Source organism: Dendrobates tinctorius, unplaced genomic scaffold, assembly GCF_039654945.1.
Source record: "Dendrobates tinctorius isolate UK_male_01 unplaced genomic scaffold, ASM3965494v1 ptg000134l, whole genome shotgun sequence".
Taxonomy (NCBI): domain Eukaryota; kingdom Metazoa; phylum Chordata; class Amphibia; order Anura; family Dendrobatidae; genus Dendrobates; species Dendrobates tinctorius.
The window spans coordinates 24,177,501-24,203,456 of NW_027361802.1; the positions used below are offsets into that span (position 1 = coordinate 24,177,501).

A 25,956-nucleotide genomic window follows, 5' to 3' on the forward strand; every position below is an offset into this window, starting at 1 on the left:
GTCCTGTACCGCTTGTATCACAGTCTATACTCACAGCCGTACACAGTCCAGGATTTCCTCCAGATCACTGCCGGTCACCTTATCCACCTGTTTTGTAATCGTTACACGCCAGTCCTCTTTCAGGCACAAGACATTCACCTCCGGGCACAGGACTGTCCACATCCGAGACCAGTTACCGTGGATGACTTGCATCACTGTGTACACTGTCAGTGCCAGGCCTATTGGCTCCGCTCTGTCCTGTGCTCTGTACACCATCTGCTCTGCACAGCAACAAGCACCAACTCCCTCTGGCCCTGACACTCCTGAGACTCACTCCGTGAACTCCTCAGACTTACTCAGCCCCCTAACCCTTTCCTGCAGGGCTATTAACACAGAAACCTGTGGCTTTCAGCCGCATGGAAAACCTGGATCCGGAATGGAACAGACTGCAACAAACAACTATCCTGCAGTCTGCTTCAAACACAACATTCAGAGCAGGTTTTCCGTACCTCTGTCTTGGACACGAACATGTCCAAGACTAACACTTTTATTATCAGTCTGCACTGCAGTCACAGCTACGCCCGTGACTGCCATGCACACCTATGACTTCATACACCTCCATGCATATCCTGGGGAGACTACACAGTGACCTCTCCTGGCGCCTGCACACTGCAGGACTCTGCTCTGCCCTCAACAGGGCATAGCAGTGCGCCTGCGCAGGAGCCACGACAGGCAGCAAAGAAGGGGACGTCACTGTTAGAAGATGGGAGGCGCCAGACAGGACGGCGACACCCATCGGACCGTCCGCCAGGGTGAGTATAATATAACTTTTTTCTTATCTTTCAGGTTACATCGGGGGCTTATCTACAGCATTACAGAATGCTGTAGATAAGCCCCCGATGGTGCCGGCAGCTGATAGGCGAAAAATGGGGTGACAGATTCCCTTTAAGCGATATCAGATACAGTTCAGCATATAGTGCATTACATTGATCTGTTGCAGAAGTACATTAACTACTTCATTGTATAAATCGATCTGTGTATCTATTTATTAATTTCTTACTGTATCGGAAACATTACTTTAGCCATGCAGCTGTTGATATATTTTAGAAACTTTTCTAAATCACTACTTGAAAATGTGGATGTTTTTACAGAACCCAAACCTTTCACTGACATGAGTATTGTAATGAGGACAGCTGGACATTCTGAAATATCACGCATAAAGTAAGTTAACATGCCAACGTCACAAACCCATATACACAGCCATTTATTGGGAACTAATTAGGGCATCATACTCTGGCAATGATGAAAAAATTAAATTTACAGTGTGTTAAATTCTTAAAGGAAATATATAATTAAGCCTCACATCGAACTGCAAATATGGGCATGCAGGTCTTTGAAATGTAAATCCATTGAAACCTTTATATCTTCTATCTGTTGCTGCATTTCCAAGTAATTTGTCTTTTAATTCTCATGCAAATTAGGTGTTAAAGCTTTTTTTGGTCTTGACAGAGCACCTAAGAAGCTCCTGCCTCCCCAGGTTTCCTCTTTAGCTGGACTGATTGCTCTTACTGATTTCCTTGCCTGGTGCCAGACATCACACAGTCCATAAGCTATAATTCAAGCTAAGTAGGCTGGTGCTGAGCGGGGAACAACCTCAGATGCAGAGGCTTGGAAAGTGGTTTGTTGCACACCTACCACTTATTGCATAATTTGCATATGAATGAAATCTATTTAGTCAGGAATGCAGCGACAGATAGAAGATATAAAGATTTTGATGGATTTCAAAGGCCTACATACCTGTATATGAGGTTTGGTAGGTTTTAATTTAAGGATACACTATTTTGTTATGTAAAAGTTGGTCTTTACTTTTTATACATGAGGATTACCAAATTCGCTATTTGTGAACAGATACTTCAAGGTTTTGATACAAGAAATGGATCTCCGGATAGATCTTGGATTTTTGTTCGCCCTTTCTGATCTCTTTGCACAGAGCGGGGACGTGCCTAAAGATCAAGCTGTAAGTCAATAATTCTGCTGCCTAAGTTTAGTAATATAGCCTGTGAAGTAAGAACCACAATCTCTTTATGAGAAGATAAATCACACTGTCATCAGAAGGCATCATTGGATATGATTGTATGCTTCTTGCTTAGTACCTTCCTTCCAGAAGGAAAATCCTTTTCTATCATTAGTTGTGAAGAACTTTGTATGTTGCTTATAAATCAGATATAAGGAGCTGGAACCTAAATGTACCCGTATTTCGTGATACCGAAGAGTCTTATGTTTTACTAATTGTACTAACAACTTGCATGTTGTTATAGGTGGAGCTTTTTAAGAAAGACATAGAATCTCTTCAATCAGAACTAAGTACTGTGTCTTCAATAAGTGTTTCTCAACTTAGCCTTTATGAAGATTTCCACATATCTCCTATTAAGGTATCGCAAACTGTATTGCAACTTCTATACCTTTAAGTGCTTAATGACTTATGACATACATTTTCATCATAGGTCATTAAAGGGAAGGTGCCATAAAAAAAAAAAATTTCAGCAATTGAAAAAATTTAAAGAATTTAAATTTAAAGAAAACACAAATGGGGAGAGAGACCCAGGTACAGGGTTATGAGCACATGGGGGATAGAGAGCACACATGGGGAGAGAGAGAACAGGCACAGGGGGATGGAGAACACACATGGGGAGAGAGAACAGGTACAGGGGGATGGAGAACACACATGGGGAGAGAGACCAGGTACAGGGGGATGGAGAGCACACATGGGGAGAGAGATCAGGCACAGGGTAATGAGCACACAAAGGATAGAGAGCACACATGGGGAGAGAGACCAGGCACAGGGAAATGAGCACACGGGGGATAGAGAGCGCACAGGGAAATGAGCACACGGGGGATAGAGAGCACACATGGGGAGAGAGAACAGGCACAGGGGGATGGAGAACACACATGGGGAGAGAGACCAGGCACAGGGGGATGGAGAGCACACATGGGAATAGAGAACCAGGCACAGGGGGATAGAGAGCACACATGGGGAGAAAGACCAGGCACAGGGGGATAAGCACACAGGGGATAGAGAGCACACAGTGGGCGGAGAACATACATGGGAGAGAGACCAGGCACAGGGGGATGAGCACACAGGATATAGATCACACATGGGGAGAGAGACCAGGCACGGGGTGGAGAACACGCATGGGGAGAGAGACCAGGCAAGGGGGATGGCAGTGATATTACTACTTGTGGAGTAGCTATTATGTTATTACGCTCTGCTATCCACCCCTTTCCTTGCTGGGCTCTCGGCTCTCCATTAGGATATGTGCACATGGCTCAGCAGTCAGTATCACACAGTAGAGGATTAGATACATGGCTCAGCAGTCAGTATCACACAGGATAGGGTGAGATACAGGGCTCAGCAGACAATTTGACACAGGAAAGGATTAGATACACGGCTCAGCAGACAGTATCCCACAGGATAGGGTTAGATACACGGCTCAGCAGACAGTATCACACAGGATAGGATTAGATACACAGCTCAGGAGACTGTATCCCACAGGATAGGGTTAGATACACGGCTGAGCAGTCAGTATCACACAGGAGAGGATTAGATACACAGCTGAACAGTATCACACAGGAGAGGATTAGATACACAGCTCAGCAGACAGTATCGCTCATGATAGAATTAGATACAGGACTCAGACAGTATCACACAGGAGAGGATTAGATACACGGCTCAGTAGTATCACACAGGAGAGAATTGGATACATGGCTCAGCAGTCAGTATCACACAGGAGAGGATTAGATACACAGCTGAGCAGTATCACATAGGAGAGGATTAGATACACAGCTCAGCAGTCAGTATAACACAGGAGAGGATTAGATACACAACTTAGCAGTATCACACAGGAGAGGATTAGATACATGGTTGAGCAGTCAGCAGGAGAGGATTAGATACACAACTTAGCAGTATCACACATGAGAGGATAATATACACAGCTCAGCAGACAGTCTGTGCAGCTCTCAGAGCAGAGGATCTCACCACCTGTGAGACCCCAGCTGTGCAGAGAGCTTGCTGATACATTGTAACACAAGGACTGCCTCACTGCTCCTCTCCCCCCTCCAGTCCTGGTCTCTTCTGTCTCCTATAACAATGCGGCTCACATTGAGCCCAGAAGTTATAGGTACAGTGTGAAGCTCACAGTATACACTGTGGGCTCCAGTAAGATGGCGCCGATCTCCTCCCTCTGCTGTGATGTGGACTGCCTAGGGGGCGTGCCCAGATCACAGCAGGGTGCAGCTTAATGCTAGGTATAGGGACAGTAGGCGACTGCTGTCTCCTATGCCCAGGGCAGCCATATTTGCAGAGTGTAAAGGTACTGTCACACTAAGCGATATCGCTATAACTTGTGACGTTATAGCGATATTGCTAGTGACATCACTGTGTCTGATACTTACCTACGACCCGCTCCCCCGCTGGTTATCGCTGATCGCGCGAGATCGTCCTGGACTGCTTCTCGTCATCAGCTTCCTGCGGCGCTTCCTGTGGAGAGACGAGCGACGAGCGTGGAGCCGGGCGGGAGGACGTCAGGATCGCCTCGTCTTATAGGTAAGTAGCGACCCCCGTACCCTGCGATGCCGCTGGTGAGATCTGCCTGTGTGGCAGCTCACTAGCGACCACTTAGCGATGTACCAGCGATCCTGACCGCATCATATCGCTGGTACATCGCTAAGTATGACAGTACCTTAAGTGTCTTACACTCCTGCAAAGCAAAATGGCAGCGCCCAGTGGCTTCAAAAAAAATATTAAAGTTAAAAAAAATTATTTTGTATTAAAAATAATTATTTATATAAACAATCATTTTTAATACAATAGACAAATTGCGGCACCTTCCCTTTAAGCAGAGTCTGAAGACGGCTCAGTGGCTGAGCTTACTTTATGCATACATGGCAAATGCCAGCTGTGTTACATAGCCAGCGACAGTCTGTAACGGCAGCGACCAGAGTTCGCTCCGATCACTGTAGTTTAACCACTTAAATGTCGCTGTCAATCTGAAGTGTAGGCGGATGGGGAATTACACTCTGCGCTGGGGAACACATTTCATGTTACTCCTGCTGTGATGTCTTTGTCTTCTTTCTTGTAGCTTCATTTAAGTTTTTCTCTGAGTACTGGTGGAGATGATGGCAATAAGGAACTTCGAGATAAAGAGTTGATTCCTGTTCAGTCGTTAAACCTTCTGTTAAAGAGTATTGGTGCCTCCCTGACGGACGTGCAGGATGTTGTGTTCAAGTAGGTGCTGCCTTCAGTATGGTTATTTTTGTAGTTTAGAAGCTATACATCTTTTTAAATACAGTTTTTTTTTCTTCATTTGCAGGTTGGCATTTTTTGAGATTAAAAATCAAGTTTACTCGACACAGGAGCTGCAGTGGGAAGTCATCAGACATTACTCAAGACAAGTAAGCGTATAACTATTATACAAGATGGTGCGTTTTACTCCTAACTTTGTGATTTCAGTCATCATCATTAATTCTCTTCGCTTCATGGTAAAGACAGAACCAGCATTAGTGTTCCAATTTTAACTTTGATTATAGAAGGATAGGGAAAATGAAGGGAGGTCAGCTCACCAGTCTCGGTTGCGATCCATAATCCTCCTGCGCACGGAGTCACCTTGATCAGGGGTGTTGACTGAAGCAAAATAAAGGATGGAATCTCCAGCGCTGGACTTCAGTTAAAAATACATCATTTATTGTAAATTCTTAAAATCGAACAGAAAAAGTGTGGATAAGGACATACAGGCAGATGGGGTCTCTGGTGGGGTCTGGTGGGAGTAGCAGATCCTGACTAGTGATGAGCTAGGCAATCCCTGAATGAGTTGTGGCTGTCGAGCAGCCGCGAGACATGCAGCCGCGGGGACTCGAACATACTATTTGAGCACACTGAAGTCACTCAATTAGTACATGAGCATGCTCAGATAACACATCCGAGCACGTGCACTCATCACTAATATTCACCTAATACTTCTGTTGCCTTCTGCCAAGATCTGTTTAAAAAAATATATACACTGCTCAAAAAAATGTATACACTGCTCAAAAAAATGAAGGGAACACTTAAACATCAGAATATAACTCCAAGTACATCAAACTTCTGTGAAATCAAACTGTCCACTTAGGAAGCAACACTGATTGATAATCAATTTCACACGCTGTTGTGCAAATGGAATAGACAACAGATGTAATTTATTGGCAGTTATCAAGACCCCCTCAATAAAAGAGTGGTTCTGCAAGTGGGGACTGCAGACTACATCTCAGTACCAATGCTTTCTGGCTGATGTTTTGGTCATTTTTGAATGTTGGTTGTGCTTTCACACTCATGGTAGCATGAGACGGACTCTACAACCCACACAAGTGGCTCAGGTAGTGCAGCTCATCCAGGATGGCACATCAATGCGAGCTGTGGCAAGAAGGTTTGCTGTGTCTGTCAGCATAGTGTCCAGAGGCTGGAGGCGCTACTAGGAGACAGGCCAGTACACCAGGAGACGTGGAGGGGGCCGTAGGAGGGCAACAACCCAGCAGCAGGACTGCTACCTCTGCCTTTGTGCAAGGAGGAACAGGAGGAGCACTGCCAGAGCCCTGTAAAATGACCTCCAGCAAGCCACAAATGTGCATGTGTCCGCACAAACAGTTAGAAACCGACTCCATGAGTATGGTTGTATGGTCTGAGGGCCCGACGTCCACAGATGGGGGTTGTTGTGCTCACAGCCCAACACCGTGCAGGATGCTTGGCATTTACCACAGAACACCAGGATTGGCAAATTCGCCACTGGCGCCCTTTGCTCTTCACAGATGAAAGGAGGTTCACACTGAGCATATGTGACAGACATGACAGAGTCTGGAGACGCCATGGAGAGCGATGTGCCGCCTGCAACATCCTTCAGCATGACCGGTTTGGCAGTGGGTCAGTAATGGTGTGGGGTGGCATTTCTTTGGAGGGCCGCACGGTGTTGGGCTGTGAGCACAACCCCCATCTGAGGACGTCGGGCCCTCAGACCATCCTCATGAAGTCAGTTTCTAACCGTTTGTGCAGACAGATGCACATTTGTGGCCTGCTGGAGGTCATTTTACAGGGCTCTGGCAGTGCTCCTCCTGTTCCTCCTTGCACAAAGGTGGAGGTAGCTGTCCTGCTGCTGGGTTGTTGCCCTCCTGCGGCCCCCTCCATGTCTCCTGGTGTACTGGCCTGTCTCCTGGTAGCGCCTCTGGACACTACGCTGACAGACACAGCAAACCTTGCCAAAGCTCGCATTGATGTGCGATCCTGGATGAGCTGCACTACCTGAGCCACTTGTGTGGGTTGTAGAGTCCGTCTCATGCTACCACGAGTGCGAAAGCACAACCAACATTCAAATGTGACCAAAACATCAGCCAGAAAGCATTGGTACTGAGAAGTGGTCTGTGGTCCCCACCTGCAGAACCACTCCTTTATTGAGGGTGTCTTGATAATTGCCAATAATTTCCATCTGTTGTCTATTCCATTTGCACAACAGCATGTGAAATTGACTGTCAATCAGTGTTGCTTCCTAAGTGGGCAGGTTGATTTCACAGAAGTTTGATTTACTTGGAGTTATATTCTGTTGTTTAAGTGTTCCCTTTATTTTTTTGAGCAGTGTATATTGTAAATACTGTCATATATATGTTCACATACCTCCAACTATGCTATTTTATACAAAAACAAACTCGCTTGGAAGGCAACAGCTCATTGGAGGCCAATAGGTATAATTGACATATGCCAGAACATATGCCAAACTTAGTTCATAAACATGATGTGAGCACTGCCTAATATATTGATATCAGTAATAATTGCATATTCCCTTAATCTGTAGGCAATAAAACAAATGTATGTTCTTGTTCTTGGACTCGATGTGTTGGGGAATCCTTTCGGCTTATTTCGTGATTTTTCTGAAGGGGTTGAAGCTTTCTTCTATGAACCTTACCAGGTAATGCAATGCCCAGTTTTAGTTACTAGATGATGTGAAAATCTTAATAAATTTACGTAAGATGATGTAAGCAATTAATAAGGGTTCTATAAAGTAGGAAAATTTGAGTTTAGTTGAGGTCTTCTAGATTTCAACGGTATGAATAAAGCATGCTTGTCTACCAGTCATGCCTCAAGAATTTATCAGGACGCAACTATTATAAAAATGGATTTAACAATATATTTTTATTCAGGAAAAAAAACGGGAAAAAGTTGTCTTCTTTCTTCAGTAAAATATTCTATTCTTTATTTCTGTATGTTTTCATACAACATTAAAAGCACCATAAAGTCACGTAAACCACTGACACGTTTTGGAAGCTAGGAAGCTGTAGCCCATAACAAGCCTTACAGACTTTGTTTTTATACATACCTGACAATCTGTTCTGCGTTATTTTCTCAGGGTGCCATTCAAGGACCCGAGGAGTTTGTTGAGGGAATGGCATTAGGAGTAAAGGCTCTTGTTGGAGGAGCAGTGGGTAAGTAAAGGCAATACTTCTGATTTCAGTGAGCGAGAGTAATAAGCTATAAGTACATTATTTCTAGTTCATTCTTACAGATACTACAACAATTCTTCTGGATAATGTTTCAAATGTAAAGGATGAGATTTTTATTTGAGATGTTTACCTTGAGTATAAAACTATAAGATATAGGATTGCTTTGTGAAGGGTAAGAACATGATCTAAATTTGTTATACATTTAGTCACCTGTAATTTTGTGATTTCCCCCTAGAATATCTGTTTGCAGGGTCTCCTGACTAGGTATGGTCATTGTATATGGGAAGTGGTGGTCTTCTGTAGATAGGCTAAGTTCCGTACATCTGTTGTGACTGGCCAGTTATTCTACGCAGGAACTGGGCACAACTGATGACTAGTTGTGCACTGGTCCTGTGGCCAGAGCTGGATGAAGACTTACGCAACACAATCTTTTTGGATTCAGCACTAGGACCAATCTGGAGCAACAGCTGATGACCGGGAAATCTATATGGTCAGTTTTGGAAATGGCAGAATGCCAGATAAGTGGAAACAAGATTTTGATTAACATTTGTTGGCGGAACATTTGTGCCAACATTTGAACCTTCACACTCTGCAGCCTTGGTGCAGTTTTTTTTACCATGGTTTTACAAAATATCAAAATTACAACAGTTCTTTTACACACGATCACAGCAAGTAAAGACACATACAATACAATAGCTACAATTAAACTACAACATATAAACACAGCCAGACAGTAGTAGTGGGACCGTGGAATATGCAAAGCTCATTGACATGTTCCTAGAGCCATATAGTCAAGGAAGAACGCATCACCGCCAGTGCCAAGAAAACATTGTACATACTATGCGCAACCTCTTCTGTTTTCTAAAGACTGACCACAAACCAGGCCTATCACATTTACCATTTTCTCCTTCGCCTCATTGGGGGACACAGATACTGTGGGTATATGCTTCTGCCGCTAGGAGGCTGACACTAAGTGAAAAAAAGAGGTTAGCTCCTCCTCCATCATATACACCCTCACCCCTATTGCGGGCGGAACTCAGTTTTTTGCTTAGTGTCCTTGGAGGCACACACGTCTGGTTTTGCTCCAGACTTTTTTTTTTTTTTTTTCCTCTCATGAAGATGAGACAGGGGCGACAGACCCTATTGAAAGGGTCCGATCTCCCCAAACCATCAACGGGCGATCACGTGCGAGTATCCCTCAACGTATCCTCTCCCGCGACGTGGAACATAATGCCGGACTTAGCCCTGTCCACCCCTAGGTATTGAAACCATGGGCTTGCACAGAGGCAAAAGACTAGTCTGTGCGGCCCCCACTTCTCCACCAAGGCTAGACGGCGGTGCTGCATGGCGGCGGACAGTCCCTATCCTCGCCCCGGCAGGGGGGACGGAGCTAGGGTGCCTGCAGAAAATTACCCCATCCCCTTTACCTGGTGCGCTGGATCTGTAGCGGAGGTTATCGCAGGTATGGAGGACTGGGGAGGGCCCTGCGGCAGCGTTCCAGGAGCTTCATTGAGAAGGCTCCAGGCGGAATGTGGTGCTCACCTGGTCCAGCATTTCCATTCCTCCCTCCTAACCCCCCAGGCGGGGGCCGCCTGCGCGGATGTCGGTCCATGGAGCGGCTCAGAGAAGGGCCGGCGGGATCGCCATGGTTGCAGACGGGCGAGCAGGGGTAGAAATTTAGCCCGCGGCTTCAGCCGTGACTAGCCCGCTGGTGGAAGTCCCGCCCCCGGGGTGATGTCATTTCCGGCGGCGACCCCCGTGGCTAGGGCAAACGCGAACAAATTGAGCCCCCGGTCTCATTACAGGGTAGGCCGCGACCGGGAGAGGACGCCTCGGCCTACTCAGGGGAGAAAGGAGCGCAGGAGAGCGCAGCGCATGAGCACGTGGGGACACAGGATCAGGGTAAGTGCGACCCCGACCCTGGAGCCGCGCTACGTGCGATAAAAGGGGCTTTGTTCCCTCAACCCTCTTATAGAAAATAGAGGGGGTTATTGAGCCTGGCAATATGACCGGAAAAGAGAAATCGCACATGTTCCTTTATGCCGCATGCATTTCCTGTGGGGCCAGTTTTCCAAGAGTGCAGAGTAAAAAATTATGTGAAACCTGTGACTCCGAACGCGCCCAGGGAGCCCTCCCCTGCGACCGAACCCACAATGCTGGAACCACAGAGGACATTGCTCGGGATTCCTGCTGTGCAGCGCCCGGAACCCGACGCCTAACAGAACCTCAGTGTCCGTCCTCCACTGAGACCGCAGCCAATGTGCCAAGCCCCCCAGAGTGGCCTTTCACTGTCTCAGTTGAGGCAATTGAGTCCCTTCAGGCCTCAGGTGGGGGCAGGGACAGTGGCTCGCCGGCCTTAGAGGGGACCTCCACCTTACAAGAGCCTCCGGCCTGCAGGGGCCGCTCTCACTCCAGGCAGACCTGAGGGAAACGAATCCACACGGTGTCACCCAGTCCATCCGGTGCCTTGCCATCCGTAAGTTCTGCTTCTCGCTCCCCGTCACCAGTGGTTGATAGCGAGCAGACCTCAGATTGCGACTCAGACGAGCCCCTTGACCTGGATACTCCAGCGTCACTCGAAACAAGGTATCCATTTGCTTCGAACCTCCTTAAAAAAATGGATGGAATCCCCGTTGGTGGATCCTCCGGTTTTGCGCCTAGCCACTAAGACCCTGCTATCCACCACTAGTATTTCCTCAATTAAGGATCCCACAGATCGCCTTATAGAGAGATTAGCTCGCTCAGTATAGGAGGCGTCAGGGTCAGCGCTCGCTCCCTCATTCACACCAACTTGGGTAGCCAAGGCTATGATATCATGGTCAGAAACATTAAACAAGGTCGCACAGGAGCAGGACCTACCTGCAGAGATTTCGGAGGTCGCAGGTCAGATGGCCGGAGACTATGTAATCAATGCGTCTTTGGGTGCGGACAGTTGCTCGGCACTTGCTTCCCCTAATGCAGCTTCTAGCAGAAGAGCTCTATGGTGAAGGACATGGCGAGCCGATTCTACTTCTAAGTAGTCCTTGACTTACCTGCCTTATCAGTGCGGCCACCTATTTGGGGAGAAGTTGGATCAACTTATCTCCGACTCCACAGGAGGAAAGAGCGGGTTTCTCCCTCAACAAAAGGTCAAAATTCCGCCGTCTCAGGCCGCCCCAACCACGATAGGGAGCGGCAGGTCTCATATAGAGCCAACCCATTGGGGGAGAATGCATACTCAGCAGCCCAGATCGAGGGGATCCAGATCCCAAAGATCGTTGGCCAAATGACTCGAAGCTTTTACCAGACGACACCGGCAAAGTGGGCGGCCGCCTGCTCTGGTTTCACCACGTCTGGGTCAATGTTGCTCACGGCACATGGGGAAAGGAATTGGTAGCCTCAGGTTACAAGATAGGATTTGTCCGATATCCTCCAAGACGGTATTTTCTTTCCCAGCTTCCCAGAGATACCCAGGCAAGGGCTCTATTGGGAGCCATCAAATCGCTCCAGCACAACGGAGTCATTGTTCCAGTGCCGGAACACGAAAGAGCTTAGGGGTTCTATTCCAACCTTTTTTGCGGTTCCCAAAAAGGACGGATCTGTCAGGCCTGTTTTGGACTGGAAGCTTCTGAACAAATCCATCAGGTTCAGCATATCGGCCATGGGGCAGTGAGAATACATGGCCTCAATAGGCATCCAGGACGCTTATCTGCATATTCCCATTTTTCCTCCTCATCAGAGGTTTCTACGCTTCACCATCGGCGATCAACATTTTGTAGTGCTACCCTTCGGGCTAGCCACGGTTCTCAGAGTGTTCACAAAGGTTATGGCAGTTGTCATGGCCACACTGCATTCTTGAGGCATAGTCGTCTTGCCTTATCTGGACGACCTCTTGGTCAAGGGCCCGTCAATACGGGCATGCGAGGAAAAGCTCAACATCACGCTAGATACTCTTGCCCGCTTAGTATGGTTGGCAATGCAAAGAAGTCATCCCTTGTGCCAGCTCAGAGGATCTCCTTCCTAGGAATGATCTTCGACACTTGCCGAGGGTTGGCATTTCTCCCTCAGGAAAAGGCGCTAGCTCTCCGGCAGGGAGTCCGGACACTTCACCAACCAGTCCCTCATACCATCCGATCCGGGATGAGGATTCTAGGGAAAATGGTGGCAGCAATGGAAACGATACCTATCACCCAGTTCCACCTTCGCCCCCTGCAGCACGCCCTCTTGTCAGCCTGGGACAAGAATCCTTTCACGCTTGATCAGCGGTGCCGACTGTCTTCTCAAGTCAGGCAGTCGCTTGGATGGTGGATAGCCAATTCCCCTCTGCCCAGGGGAAACCTTTCCCCCCAGATCATTGGCTGGTAATGACAATCTCCTCGGTGGGGGAGCGGTGTTTCGCCTCTACACAACCCAGGAACGGTGGGCGCCACAGGAGGCATGCCTCCCGGTCAACTTATTGGAGATACGAGCTATTCGGCTGGCTCTGCAGAAGTCTCATCACTTTCTAGCAGGCAGCCCCGTCCAGATTCAATCGGACAACGCCACGGCGCTGGCTTACATAAATCATCAAGGGTGCACCTGCAGCAGAGCAACCATGCGCGAGGTGGGGCTCGTTCTTCAGTGGGCGAAGCAAACCACTCGGTGATTTCTGCTGTCCACATTCTGGGGCGTGGAAAATTGGGCGGCAGACTTTCTCAGCCGGCAGGGTCTTGCATCCGGAGAGTGGTCTCTACATCCCGAAGTTTTTCAGCAACTGTGTGGAGCTTTGGTCGTGGACCTGATGGCTTCCAGAGTGAACGCCAAGGTGCCCACATATGTCGCTCAGGCCAGGGACCCGCAGGCATTCACGGTGGACGCGTTGGTTCTGCCATGGAACCAGTTTCGCCTCCCATATCTATTTCCCCCACTGCCTCTACTTCCAAAAGTCATCAAAAAGATCAAGACGAAAGGGGTGCCGGCGATTCTGCTTGCCCCAGACTGGCCCCGTCGAGCGTGGGACGCAGATCTAATGCAGCTGCTCGCCGACGTTCCTTGGCGCCTGTCAGAGCGCCCAGATCTACTACCTCAAGGGCCGATTTGCCACCCGAACTCAGGGACCCTGTGTTTGACGGCATGGCCGTTGAATCTCGGATTCTAAACCAGGCAGGGTTCGGGAGCGAGGTGGTCACGACAATGATTAGCACCCAGAAGCCTGCTTCAGCGCGAATTTTCCACCACACCTGGAAGTCGTTCTTTGTTTGGTATCGAGGCCACGGTGTTTCTCCGCTGAGATTCCCGATCCCCAACATCTTGGCTTTTCTCCATTCGGGCTTAGAGAGCCCGGATAGCTCAGTCCATAGAGCATTAGACTCGGGCTTTGCCAAAAGTTCCCGCAGGAGACAGATATCGGCCTTATCCGTCCTGTTTCAGCGCAAAATTGCTACCAATTTGCAGGTGAAGACTTTTTCATTCAGGGAGTCGCCCACTTGGTACCGCCCTATAAGGCGCCTATGGACGCCTGGGACCTTAACATGGTCCTAAGTGTTCTGCAGGAAGCTCCATTTGAACCACTTCAGGATATCTCTTTGAGGTACCTTTCCTGGAAAGTGGTGTTCCTAGTGGCCATCACTTCCATCAGGCGGGCTTCAGAGCTGGCGACCCTATCCTGTCGAGCTCTGTTCCTCACTTACTATAAGGATAAGGTGGTGCTCAGACCAGCCCCTCCTTTTCGGACGAAAGTCGTGTCCTCTTGTCACATTTAATGAAGATGTTATTTTGCCTTCATTTTTTCCAGCACCGGTGCACCGTGTGGAAAAGGCTCTTCTCACATTAGACCTGGTAAGAGCCCTCCAGAGGTGCGTGTTGTGGACAGCACCCTTTCGTCAGACGGACACGCTGTTCATGCTCCCCGAAGGGCGCAGGAAGGGACTCGCTGCCTCAAAATCGACCATAGCCAGATGGATTCGTTTGACTATTCAGGAGTCTTATCGCATTAGAGGCACGCCGATTCCAGCAGGGATCAGGGCGCACTCTACCCGGGCAGTGGGCGCCTCTTGGGCGCTTCGGCACCAGGCTTCGACGGAACAGGTTTGCAAGGCAGCAATGTGGTCCAGCCTGCACACATTTGCCAAACATTATAATATCCATGCTCAGGCCTCGGCGGATGCGAGCCTGGGTAGAAGGATTCTCCAAGCCGCGGTGGCGCACCTTTTAAACAGGAGGTGAATGTAGCTTGGATCGGTGAATCAATCTCCAACCCAGGGACTGCTTTAGGACGTCCCACAGTATCTGTGTCCCCCAATGAGGCAAAGGAGAAACATGGATTTTTGTGATAACTCACCGTAAAATCCTTTTCTCCGAGACGCTCATTGGGGGACACAGCACCCACCATATTAGCCAGTGGGCTCTGTTTTTGTTTAGTTAATACGCATTTATTTATGTGATATAAGGGTGGACCTTTTCTGGACATGTACCTGTATTAAGGCTGATTTTGTTGTCCTCCTACTGCTTTGGCACCAAACTGAGTTTCGCCCGCAATAGGGGTGAGGGTCTATACGACGGAGGAGGAGCTAACCTCTTTTTTTTACTTAGTGTCAGCCTCTTAGCAGCAGAAGCATACATCCACAGTATCTGTGTCCCCCAATGAGCGTCTCAGAAAAGGATTTTACGGTGAGTTATCACAAAAATCCATGTTTCTGCCAATCCCATTTTACAATTACCTCCTCTTTAGAGCTGTTGCAAATTGTAGCAATCTTTTTGTGTCCCCTTATTTTGACTGGGGACAGCGATGATAATGTCTGTAAAGCGCTGCAGAATATGATAGTGCTATATAAGCAATGCAAAAATAATATTAATATGAAGTGGCATGTAAAAGTTTGGGCACCCCTGGTCAAAATTACTGTTCTTGTGAACAGTTAAGGCAGATGAAATTATCTAAAGTTAGATGATGCATCTTTCTCCTTCGCCTCATTGGGGGACACAGATACTGTGGGTGTATGCCTCTGCCGATAGGAGGCTGACACTAAGTGAAAAAAAGAGGATAGCTCCTCCTCCGTCGTATACACCCTCGCCCCTATTGCGGGCGGAACTCAGTTTTTTGCTTAGTGTCCATGGAGGCACACACATCTGGTTTTGCTCCAGACTCCTTTTTTTTTTTTTTTCCATGAAGATGAGACAGGGGCGACGGACCCTATTGAAAGGGTCCGATCTCCCCAAACCATCAACGGGCGAGCACGTGTTGAGTATCGTCTCCACGTATCCTCTCCCTCACCGTGGGACATATCTGGGCCGTTTTCCCCAGACCTTTTTTTTATTTTATTTTTACCGTCTGTGAAGATAAGACAGGGGCAACGGATCCTATTGAAAGGGTCCGATTTCCCCAAACCATCAACGGGCGACCGCGTGCGAGTATCCCTCCACGTATCCTCTCCCGCGTCGTGGGACACAATGCCGGACTTTGCCCTGACCACCCCTAGGTATTGAAACCAAGGGCTTTACAGAGTCACAAGACCAGTCCGTGCGGCCCCCACTGCTCCACCAATGCTTAGACTGCGGTGCTGCAAGGCGGCGGACGGTCCCTCTCCTCACCCCCTGAAGGGGTTAGATGGAGCTAGGGTGCCTGCACCGTCCTATTTTGTCACGGCCCCCTCACATACCTGAGCTGGGAAGCTGAAGAGGATAGTCAGTGAGGAGAGGGCCTGGGAGGGCTCCTGTGGCGAAGATACAGGACTGGAGCCCTTAGCTGTCAGATGCCACCGGCCAGTGCGGTTAGGCCCGCGCCAGAAAGTAGCACCATTTTTTTGTGGCGCCATGGAGTTTGTGACCCCCCCCGGGCAGGGGATAATTTGAGGCCGCGGCTTTAGCCTAAGCTAGGCCACGACCGGAAGTTCCGCCTCTGGGCCGCGCGTCACTTCCGGCGGCCCGCCCCCCAGGCCTGGGTGGCGGGGGATAAATTTAGTCCCCGGCTTCGGAGCGCGGCTAGGCCGCAAACCCGGAAGTGCCGCCCCTGGACCGGTTTATATGCTGGCGGGTCCACCCCACAGCTGGTGGTGCGCGATTTTTGTGCAGTGGCGTCCAGGAACGGGGGGGCACAGGACTGGGGTAAGTGCTGCCCGGGAGACCACAGGGAAAACAACGTGCTACCTCCTTCCCCCCATCCCCAGCAGCGGACAGATACAGCATGTCCGAAGAAGCAGCATGCATCTCTTGTTGGGCTGCGTTTCCGCGGGCTTTCACTCCAGGCAGACCCAAGGGAAACGAATCCACACGGTGTTGCCCAGTCCATCCGGTGCCTTGGCATCCGTAAGTTCTGCTTCTTGCTCCCCGTCACCAGTGGTTGATAGCGAGCAGACCTCAGAATTCGACTCAGACGAGCCCCTTGACCTGGATACTGCAGCGTCACGTGAAACAGTGGACAGCCTCATAGAAGCCGTCAATCAGACCTTGGGGATTGAGGATGATCCCGCAGCGGTGCAGGTGGCGTTTAAGCGAGGAAGCGGCCGCACAGAATTTTTTCCTCTCACCCTGAGTTTGAGGGCATAGTGCAGCGACACAGGAAGCGACCAGACTGGCGTTTCTCGGGTCAAAAGGCACTCGAAGCAAGGTATCCATTTTCCCTGGACCTCCGTAAAAAATGAACGGAATCTCCGACGGTGAATCCACCGGTGTCGCGCCTAGCCACTATAAGGCCGGTTTCACATTTGCGTTAAAGGCCGCAGCGCCGGCCTGCGCACGGCCGTCGCTAAGCCCCGCCCCCTGCCACTCCTCCGGCGGTAGCTCCGCCTCCGGGCGCATGACGCTGCATGCTTCATGTGTCCCCTATCTTTATCACTGAGGACGCAGGCCGTGCGCAGTATGCGTTTGGAGGCACCTGCGTCCTTTTGACGGTGCGCCGAGCGCAACCAAATTGCAACAGGTTGCGTTTGGCGCTGGTCGGCGCACCGTCAAAAGGACGCAGGCGCCGCCAAAACGCATACTGCGCATGGCCTGCATCCTTAGTGATAAAGATAGGGGACACACGACGGAGGCGGAGCTACTGCCGGAGGCGCGGCAGGGGGCGGGGCTTAGTGGCGGCCATGCGCAGGCCGGCGCTGCGGCCTTTAACGCAAATGTGAAACCGACCTAAGAGCTACCTGCAGAAAGATCAGAAATCGCGAGTCAGATCGCGATGGCCGGAGATTACGTAATCAATGCGTCTTTGGATGCGTCAATTGCTCGGCACTTGTGGCCGCTAACGCAATTTCTATCAGAAGAGCTCTATAGTTAAGGACATGGCATGGCCGTGGAATCTTGAAGTTGGATAAACTTATCTCCAACTCCACAGGAGGAAAGAGCGGTTTTCTCCCTCAACAAAAGGTCAAACCGCCTTTTCGCCACCCTTTTTAGGCACGTTTTCGGCCTTTTGCAACCCCGGGTGGACCACAGCGGCAAATTCCGCCGCCGCTTCAGGCCGCCCCAACCAGGATAGGGGCGGCAAGTCTCTAATGAACCAACCCATTGGGAAGAATGCGAACTCAACAGCCAGATCGAGGGGATCCAGATCCCAAAGATCGTCAGCCAAATGACTCGAGGCGCTTGCCAGACAACACCAGCAAGGTGGGCGGCCGGCTACTCTGGTTTCGCCGCATCTGGTTCAGTGTCGCACACGACGCATGGGTAAAGGAGTTGGTGGCCTCAGGTTACAAAATAGAATTTGTCAGATACCCTCAAAAACGGTTTTTTCTTGCTCGTCTTCCCAGGGTGGATACCCAGGCAAGAGCTCATTTGGAGCCATCGAATCGCTCCAGCGCAATGGGATCATTGTTCCCGTGCCAGAGCACAATAGGACTCAGGGCTTCTATTCCAACCTATTTGCGGTTCCCATAAAGGACGGGTTTGTCAGACCGAGTTTGGACCTCAAACATCTGAACAAATTCATCAGGATCAGACATTTCCAGGTGGAGTCTTTCCGTTCAGTCATATCGGCCATAGAGCAGGGATAATACTTGGCCTCGATCGACATCCAGGACGCATATCTGCATAGTCCCATTTTTCCTCCTCATCAAAGGTTACTGCGTTTCGCCATCAACGGTCGACATTGTCAGTTCGTGGCGCTTCCTTTGGGGTTAGCCACGGCTCCCAGAGTGTTCACAAAGGTTATGGCAGTTGTCATGGCCATACTGCATTCATGGGGCATAGTCGTCTTGCCTTACTTGGAAGACCTATTGGTCATAGGCCCTTCAATACGGGCACGCGAGGAAAATGTCAGCATCACGCTAGATACTGTTGCCCGCTTAGGGTGGCTGGTCAATGCGAAGAAGTCATCCCTTGTGCCAGCTCAGAGGATCTCCTTCTTAGGAAAGATCTTCGACACTTGCCGAGGGTTCGTAATTCTCCCTCAGGAAAAAGCCCTAGCTCTCCGGCAGGGAGTCCGGACTCTTAGCCAACCAGTCCCTCATACCATTCATTTCGGGATGAGGATTCTAGGGAAAATGGTGGCAGCAATGGGAGCAGTACCGTTCGCCCAGTTCCATTTTCGCCCCCTGCAGTACGCCCTCTTGGCAGCCTGGGATAAGAATCCTTTTCATGTTCGATCGGCGATGCCGACTGTCCTCTCGAGTCAGGCAGTCGGATGGCGGATAACCAGTTCCTTTCTGACCCAGTGGAAATCCTTCCCCCCCCAGACCATTGGTTGGTGGTAACAACCTTCGCCAGTCTCCTCGGCTGGGGAGTGGTGTTTCGTCACCATACAACCCAGGGACGGTGGTCGGCTCACGAGGCACGTCTCCCGATCAACTTATTGGAGATACGAGCGATTTGGCTGGCTCTGCAGCAGTTTCATCACTTCTTAGCAGGCCACCCCGTCCGAATTCAATCGGACAACGCCACGGCGGTGGCTTAATAAATCACCAAGGGTGCACCCGCAGCAGAGCAACTATGCGCGAGGTGGGGCACGTTCTTCAGTGGGCCGAAGCAAACTACTCAGTGATTTCGGCAGTCCACATCCCGGGTGTGGAGAACTGGGCGGCAGACTTTCTCAGCCGGCGGGGTCTTGCGTCCGGAGAGTGGTCACTACATTCTGAGGTCTTCCGGCATATTTGTCAACTGTGTGGAACTCCGGATGTGGACCTGATGGCTTCCAGGGTGAACGCCAAGGTACCCACATATGTCACTCGGGCCAGGGACCCGCAAGCGATCGCTGTGGAGGCATTGGTTCCGCCATGGAACCAGTTCTGCCTCCCATATCTATTTCCCCCGCTGCCTCTACTTCCGAGAGTTATCAAAGAGATCAGGACGGAAAAGGTTCCGGCGATTCTGCTGGCCCCGGACAGGCCCGTCGAGCGTGGTACGCAGTTCTAATGCAGCTGCTCGCCAACGTTCCTTGGCGACTGCCAGAGCACCCAGATGTACTTTCTCAAGGGCCGATCTGCCACCCGAAATCAGGGGCCCTGTGTTTGACGGCATGGCCATTGAATCTTGGATTCTAACCCAGGCAGGGTTCGGGAGCAAGGTGGTCGCTACAATGGTTAGCGCCCGTAAGCCGGCTTCAGTGTTTCTCCGCTGAGATTCTTGATCCCCAACATCTTGGCTTTTCTCCAGTCGGGCCTAGACTCGGGCTTGTCCCCAAGTTCCCTCAGGAGACAAATATCGACCTTATCCGTCCTGTTCTAGCGCAGAATTGCTACCAGTTTGCAGGTGAAGAATTTCATCCAGGGAGTCTCCCATTTGGTACCTTCTTATAAGGCGCCTATGGACGCCTGGGACCTTAACCTGGTCCTAAGTGTTCTGCAGGAAGCTCCATTTGAACCGCTTCAGGATATTGCCTTGAGGTACCTTTCCTGGAAAGTGGTGTTCCTAGTGGCCATCACTTCTATCACACGGGTTTCAGAGCTGGCGGCCCTATCCTGCCGAGCTTCGTTACTCACTTTCCATAAGGATAAGGTGGTGCTCAGAAAGTCGTGTCCTCATTTCACATTAATGAGGATGTTTTGCCTTCATTTGGTCCAGCACAGGTGCACTGTATGGAAAAGGCTCTTCACACGTTAGACCTGGTAAGAGCCCTCCGGAGGTACATGTCGCGTACGGCGCCCTTACGTCAGACGGACACGCTGTTCGTGCTCCCTGAAGGACGCAGGAAGGGACTCGCTGCCTCAAAATCGACCATAACCAGATGGATTCGTTTGACTATTCAGGAGTCCTACCGCATTAGAGGCACGCCGATCTCAGTAGGGAACAGAGCGCACTCTAATCGGGCAGTGGGCGCCTCTTGGGCGCTTCGGCATCAGGCTTCAGCGGAACAGGTTTGCAAAGCAGCAACCTGGTCCAGCCTGCACACATTTGCCACTCATTATAATAGCCATACTCAGGCCTCGGCGAATGCGAGCTGGGGTAGAAGGATTTTCCAATCAGCGGTGGCGCACCTTTAAACAAGAGGTGCATGTAGCTTGGATCGGTGAGTCAATCTCCCACCCAGGGACTGCTTTAGGACGTCCCACAGTATCTGTGTCCCCCAATGAGGTGAAGGAGAAACATGGATTTTTGTGTTAAACTCACCGTAAAATCCTTTTCTCCAAGAAGCTCATTGGGGGACACAGCACCCACCCTATTAGCCAGTTGGCTCTGTTTTTGTTCAATTAATACGCATTTATTTATGTGATATAAGGGTGGTCCTTTTCTGGACATGTTGTACCTGTATTAAGGCTGATTTTGTTGTCCTCCTACTGCTTTGGCACCAAACTGAGTTCCGCCCGCAATAGGGGTGAGGGTGTATATGACGGAGGAGGAGCTAACCTCTTTTTTTCACTTAGTGTCAGCCTCCTAGCGGCAGAAGCATACACCCACAGTATCTGTGTCCCCCAATGAGCATCTCGGAGAAAAGGATTTTACGGTGAGTTTATCACAAAAATCCATGTTTTGTATTTTAGTAAAAAATATATATATATATATATATATATGCTGTGTGTGTGTGTGTGTATATATATATATATATATATATATATATATATATATATATATATATATACTGTGTGTGTGTGTGTGTATATATATAACGAAACCTTCAAAAAGAGCCTGAAGACCCACCTCTTCCGACAAGCCTACAACCTGCAGTAACCACCGATCGACCAAACCGCTGCACGACCAGCTCTACCCTCGCCTACTGTATTATCACCCATCCCTTGAAGATTGTGAGCCGTCGCGGGCAGGGTCCTCTCTCCTCCTGTACCAGTTATGACTTGTATCGTTTAAGATTATTGTACTTGTTTTTATGTATACTCCTCCTTACATGTAAAGCGCCATGGAATAAATGGCGCTATAACAATAAATAATAATAATAATAATAAATATATATATATATATACTGTGTGTGTGTATGTATATATGTATGTGTGTATATATATATATATATATATATATATACTGTGTGTGTATATTTTTTTTTTTTTTTTCTCTTTTATAGTCATTTTTTACATTTTACAAATTATAAAAAGAAAAATGGCCCTTGCACCCTTGGAAATTTGGGTGCTCAGATGACTTTGACTAAGGTTTCAAACCTTAATTCGCTTGTTAGGGTTATAGCTTGTTCACTATCATCGTTAGGAAAAGCCATATTATGCAAATTTCGCAGCTTTACAAAACCCAGCCCTCTAACCTTGTGCCAAAAAACAGCAGCCATGGGTTCTTCAAAGCAGCTGCCTAGCACTCTGAAAATGAAAATGGTGGAGGCCCTCAAAGCAGGAAAAGGCTATAAGAAGATAGCAAAGCGTTTTTAATTTGCCCTTTACTCAGTTTGAAACAGTTAACAGGAACATTGGAGGTGAAGATAAAGTCTGGAAGACCAAGCAAAATTTAAATGAAATTCCAACAAATTCTTGATGTAAACATAACACCATTAGTGAAGAGCGAGTATACTCATTGCTCGGGTGGTCTCCGAGTATTTTGGCGTTCTCGGAGATTTAGTTTTCGTCGCCTCAGCTACATGATTTGCGACTGCTAGACAGGCTGAATACATGTGTGGAATGCCTGTTTGTTAGGGAATTCCCACATGTATTCAGCCTTTCTATAAGTCACAAATTATGTAGCTGAGACGAGGAAAGCTAAATCTCCGAGCACACCAAAATACTCGGAGATCACCGGAGCATGCTCGGGGAGACATGAGCAACAATGCTACTCGCCCATCACTAAACACAATCTGTAAAAATGCTGAAGTTGAAAATAGGATGGCTTCTACTAGACCACCTTAAATGATGCAAACTGATGTTTTTACAATGGCCCTCACAGTCCCTTGATCTCAACATCATTGAATATCTGTGTCTAGATCTCAAAACAGCAGTGCATGCAAAACGACCCGGGAATCTCACAAAACTGGAAGGATTTTGCATGCTATGATACTTTCAAAAAGGGGGTGCTACTAGGTTTTTAACATGTAAAATATAAATAGATAGATTTATTTATTTACCTTTGCCTAAAATACAAAAGAAAAGTCATTTTTAACTTTAGACCTTTTAGAGATCAGTTCATCTTCAACTTGCTCAACTGTTCACAATAACAGTCATTTTGACCAGAGATGCCCAAACTTTTACATGTCACTGTATTTATTGATCACCATTTTGTATTTATATTTATCAAATTGTGTGTATATTACTAGACCATTATTGTCAGGATTATTACCTTAAATATCACTTTGCCTTCCACCGATATCAGTTTGCCTGTAATTTTTATTTTCACATTGTATATAAAATTAACATTATATATTTCTTAGCAAATTAATCTAAAATGTTCTATTTTAATTTCCTTCAAGTGTGTTGCTTCTTTTTTGTAGGTTATATACTTTGACTGAATTGCCAAATGTGACCTTGTTTCATTTTTTTTTTTAAGGTGGCTTAGCTGGAGCAGCCTCCCGTATCACAAGTGCTATGGCTAAAGGTGTAGCAGCCATCACCATGGATGAAGAATATCAACAGAAGCGGAGAGAAGCCATGAACAAGCAGCCGAGTGGCATCAGGGAAGGTCTTACACGTGGAGGAAAAGGCCTTGTATCTGTAAGAGATATTTGGAAATCTATAGCATAACCTAGGATTGCTGTTTAATGTCTTTTGGTCTTGTTCACACCTAGCATGTTTTTTGACAAATTGTACAGTTGGTCACCATGTGTTTGTGGGTATGTGCATTTTTGCCCTTTTAACTCAATGAAATGATGACTTACTGATGATAACTAAGTTAAATATTGCTTAACCGGCCAACATCTTCCTGAAAGAAGATAAATTACATTATTTTCAGCTTGCAGATGTATGCCAAACCATATTTCTAATTAAGTTTTATAAATACTTATGTTAATGGTTTCAATGGGATAATGGAATTTTCCCCAAAAAACACTTACTTAGGGACTTGGAGCCATAGAAAATATTAAACTAAGCGATGCTCACCTACCGGCACCCGCTTGGATCCTGCACAGCCTTATTCCAGCATCAAAGAAACATCTAATGACACATTGCTCATGTCAACTGACCGCTGCAGGGACGAACTGGGACAGAAATTTAGCCCTGGCATTTGAAATCACACAGGCCCATGCTGTCCTCTCCAGCAAGCACCAGATGGGGATATATCACTAATATTACTCTGCCTGGATGAAATCAAGATTTACTGCAAGACCAATATTTCTAATTATACCAGTAATGTTGCTATGTAAGATTAAATAATTATAATATCATAATAATAATATTGCAACATTACAGACAAATACCAACAAACACCAAATATTATCAGCATATACAGTATTGATAATAACACCATACTGATCGTTAAAGTAGTTGAGTTAAAGTCTGTGTAACTTCAGATTTCTGAATCCTCATAGCGTGCATTGTGAGCAGTCTCCAGTACCGGCATTGTCAACAGCCATCACTAATTGTACTCAGCTTTGCTAATTTCACTTGTATTGAGAGGGGCCGAGCACGTCTAGTTAGCACGTGACCACATGTATGCAAATTACATAATTGCGGTAACTTGATCAGGGGCGTAACTACGTAAGGTGCAAGGGTTGCAATCGCATCAAGGCTCTGGAGCCTAGGGAGCCTAAAAGTCCCATGGCCTATATATAACATAGTAACATAGTTAGCAAGGCTGAAAAAAGACATTTGTCCATCCAGTTCAGCCTATATTCCGTCAGAATAAATCCCCAGATCTACGTCCTTCCAAAGAACCTAATAACTGTAAGATACAGTATATAAAAAGTCCAGTGCCATTAAAGACTTCCAATAATTTGGGGCCCCATTGCTTTTGCTTTGGGGCCCATGCTGTTTAAGTTACGCTACTGCACATGATAACCAACTCCCAGTGTCAACACTGGAGAATCCTCACAGCGTGTAATACTTTAACCCCCTTTCCAACATCGGGCATAATAGTACGCCTATGTCGGACTGCCTCCTTTTGATGTGGCCTCCAGCACTGAGCCCATATCTTTTCTGATACGTGTCAGCCGTTATGAACAACTGACATGTGCCTCTAACAGCTCCAGGTGGAATCGCGATCCATCCCGTTAAATGCCACTGTCAATCTCTGACACCGGCATTTAGCTTGCGCTTCAAGCGCGATGGAAATCCCACCCATTGGTGACCCCGTCGCGTGGTCGTGGGTCACCAATGGGCTGGCATGACAACCAGAGGTCTCCATCAGACCTCTATCGTTGTCACTGCCAGATTGCTATGAGCGCCGACCACAAGTGAGCAATTCTACTACAAACAGGTGATCTAATCATCGCCTGCATGTAGCAGAGCCGATCAGATTGTGGCAGATTCTAGTCTCCCATGGAGACTATTGAAGCATTCAAAAAGTAAAAAAAAAAATGTTTTTAAAAATATTAAAAAATAAAATATCAGTTCAAATCACCCCCCATTTGCCCCATTCAAAATAAAACAATAAAAAAAAATCAAATATACACACATTTGGTATCGCCGCGTTCAGAGTCGCCCAATCTATCAATATAAAAAAAATTTACCCGATCGCTAAACGACGTTGTGAGGAAAAAAGCCAAAACGTTTTTGTTCGTCGCAACATTGCATTAAAATGCAATAATGGGCAATTAAAAGACTGTATCTGCACCAAAATGGTATAATTAAAAACGTCAGCTCTGTGCACAAAAAATAAGCCATCACTGAATCTGAGATCACGAAAAAACAAAAAATGGAGACGCTACGAGTGTTGGAAAATGGCAATCTTTTATTATTTTTTTTTTACAAACTCTGGAATTTTTTTTCACCATTTAGATAAAAAAGAACCTAGACATGTTTGGTGTCTATGAACACGTAATGACCTGGAGAATCATAATGGTAGGTCAGTTTTAGCATTTAGAGAACATGGTAAAAAAAGAAAAAAAAACAAGTGTGGGATTGCACTTTTTTTGCAATTTCACCGCACTTGGAATTTTTTTCACGTTTTCCAGTACACAATATGTTAAAACCAATGGTGTTGTTCAAAAGTACAATTCGTCAAGCCCTCACATCGCCATATTGACTGAAAAATAAAAAAGTT

General features: G+C 47.7%; 1 protein-coding gene across 1 annotated transcript in view; it reads left to right on the forward strand.

The window, feature by feature from the left end:
- VPS13A (vacuolar protein sorting 13 homolog A) overlaps positions 1-25,956 on the forward strand; it is a 386,554-nt gene that overhangs the window by 302,532 nt on the left and 58,066 nt on the right. The window contains exons 58-65 of the mRNA XM_073543803.1: positions 1,131-1,200; positions 1,888-1,996; positions 2,298-2,411; positions 5,118-5,263; positions 5,349-5,430; positions 7,851-7,964; positions 8,403-8,478; positions 23,308-23,471. Coding sequence (XP_073399904.1) covers positions 1,131-1,200; positions 1,888-1,996; positions 2,298-2,411; positions 5,118-5,263; positions 5,349-5,430; positions 7,851-7,964; positions 8,403-8,478; positions 23,308-23,471 — 875 coding nt within the window. The remainder of the gene's footprint in view (positions 1-1,130; positions 1,201-1,887; positions 1,997-2,297; positions 2,412-5,117; positions 5,264-5,348; positions 5,431-7,850; positions 7,965-8,402; positions 8,479-23,307; positions 23,472-25,956) is intronic.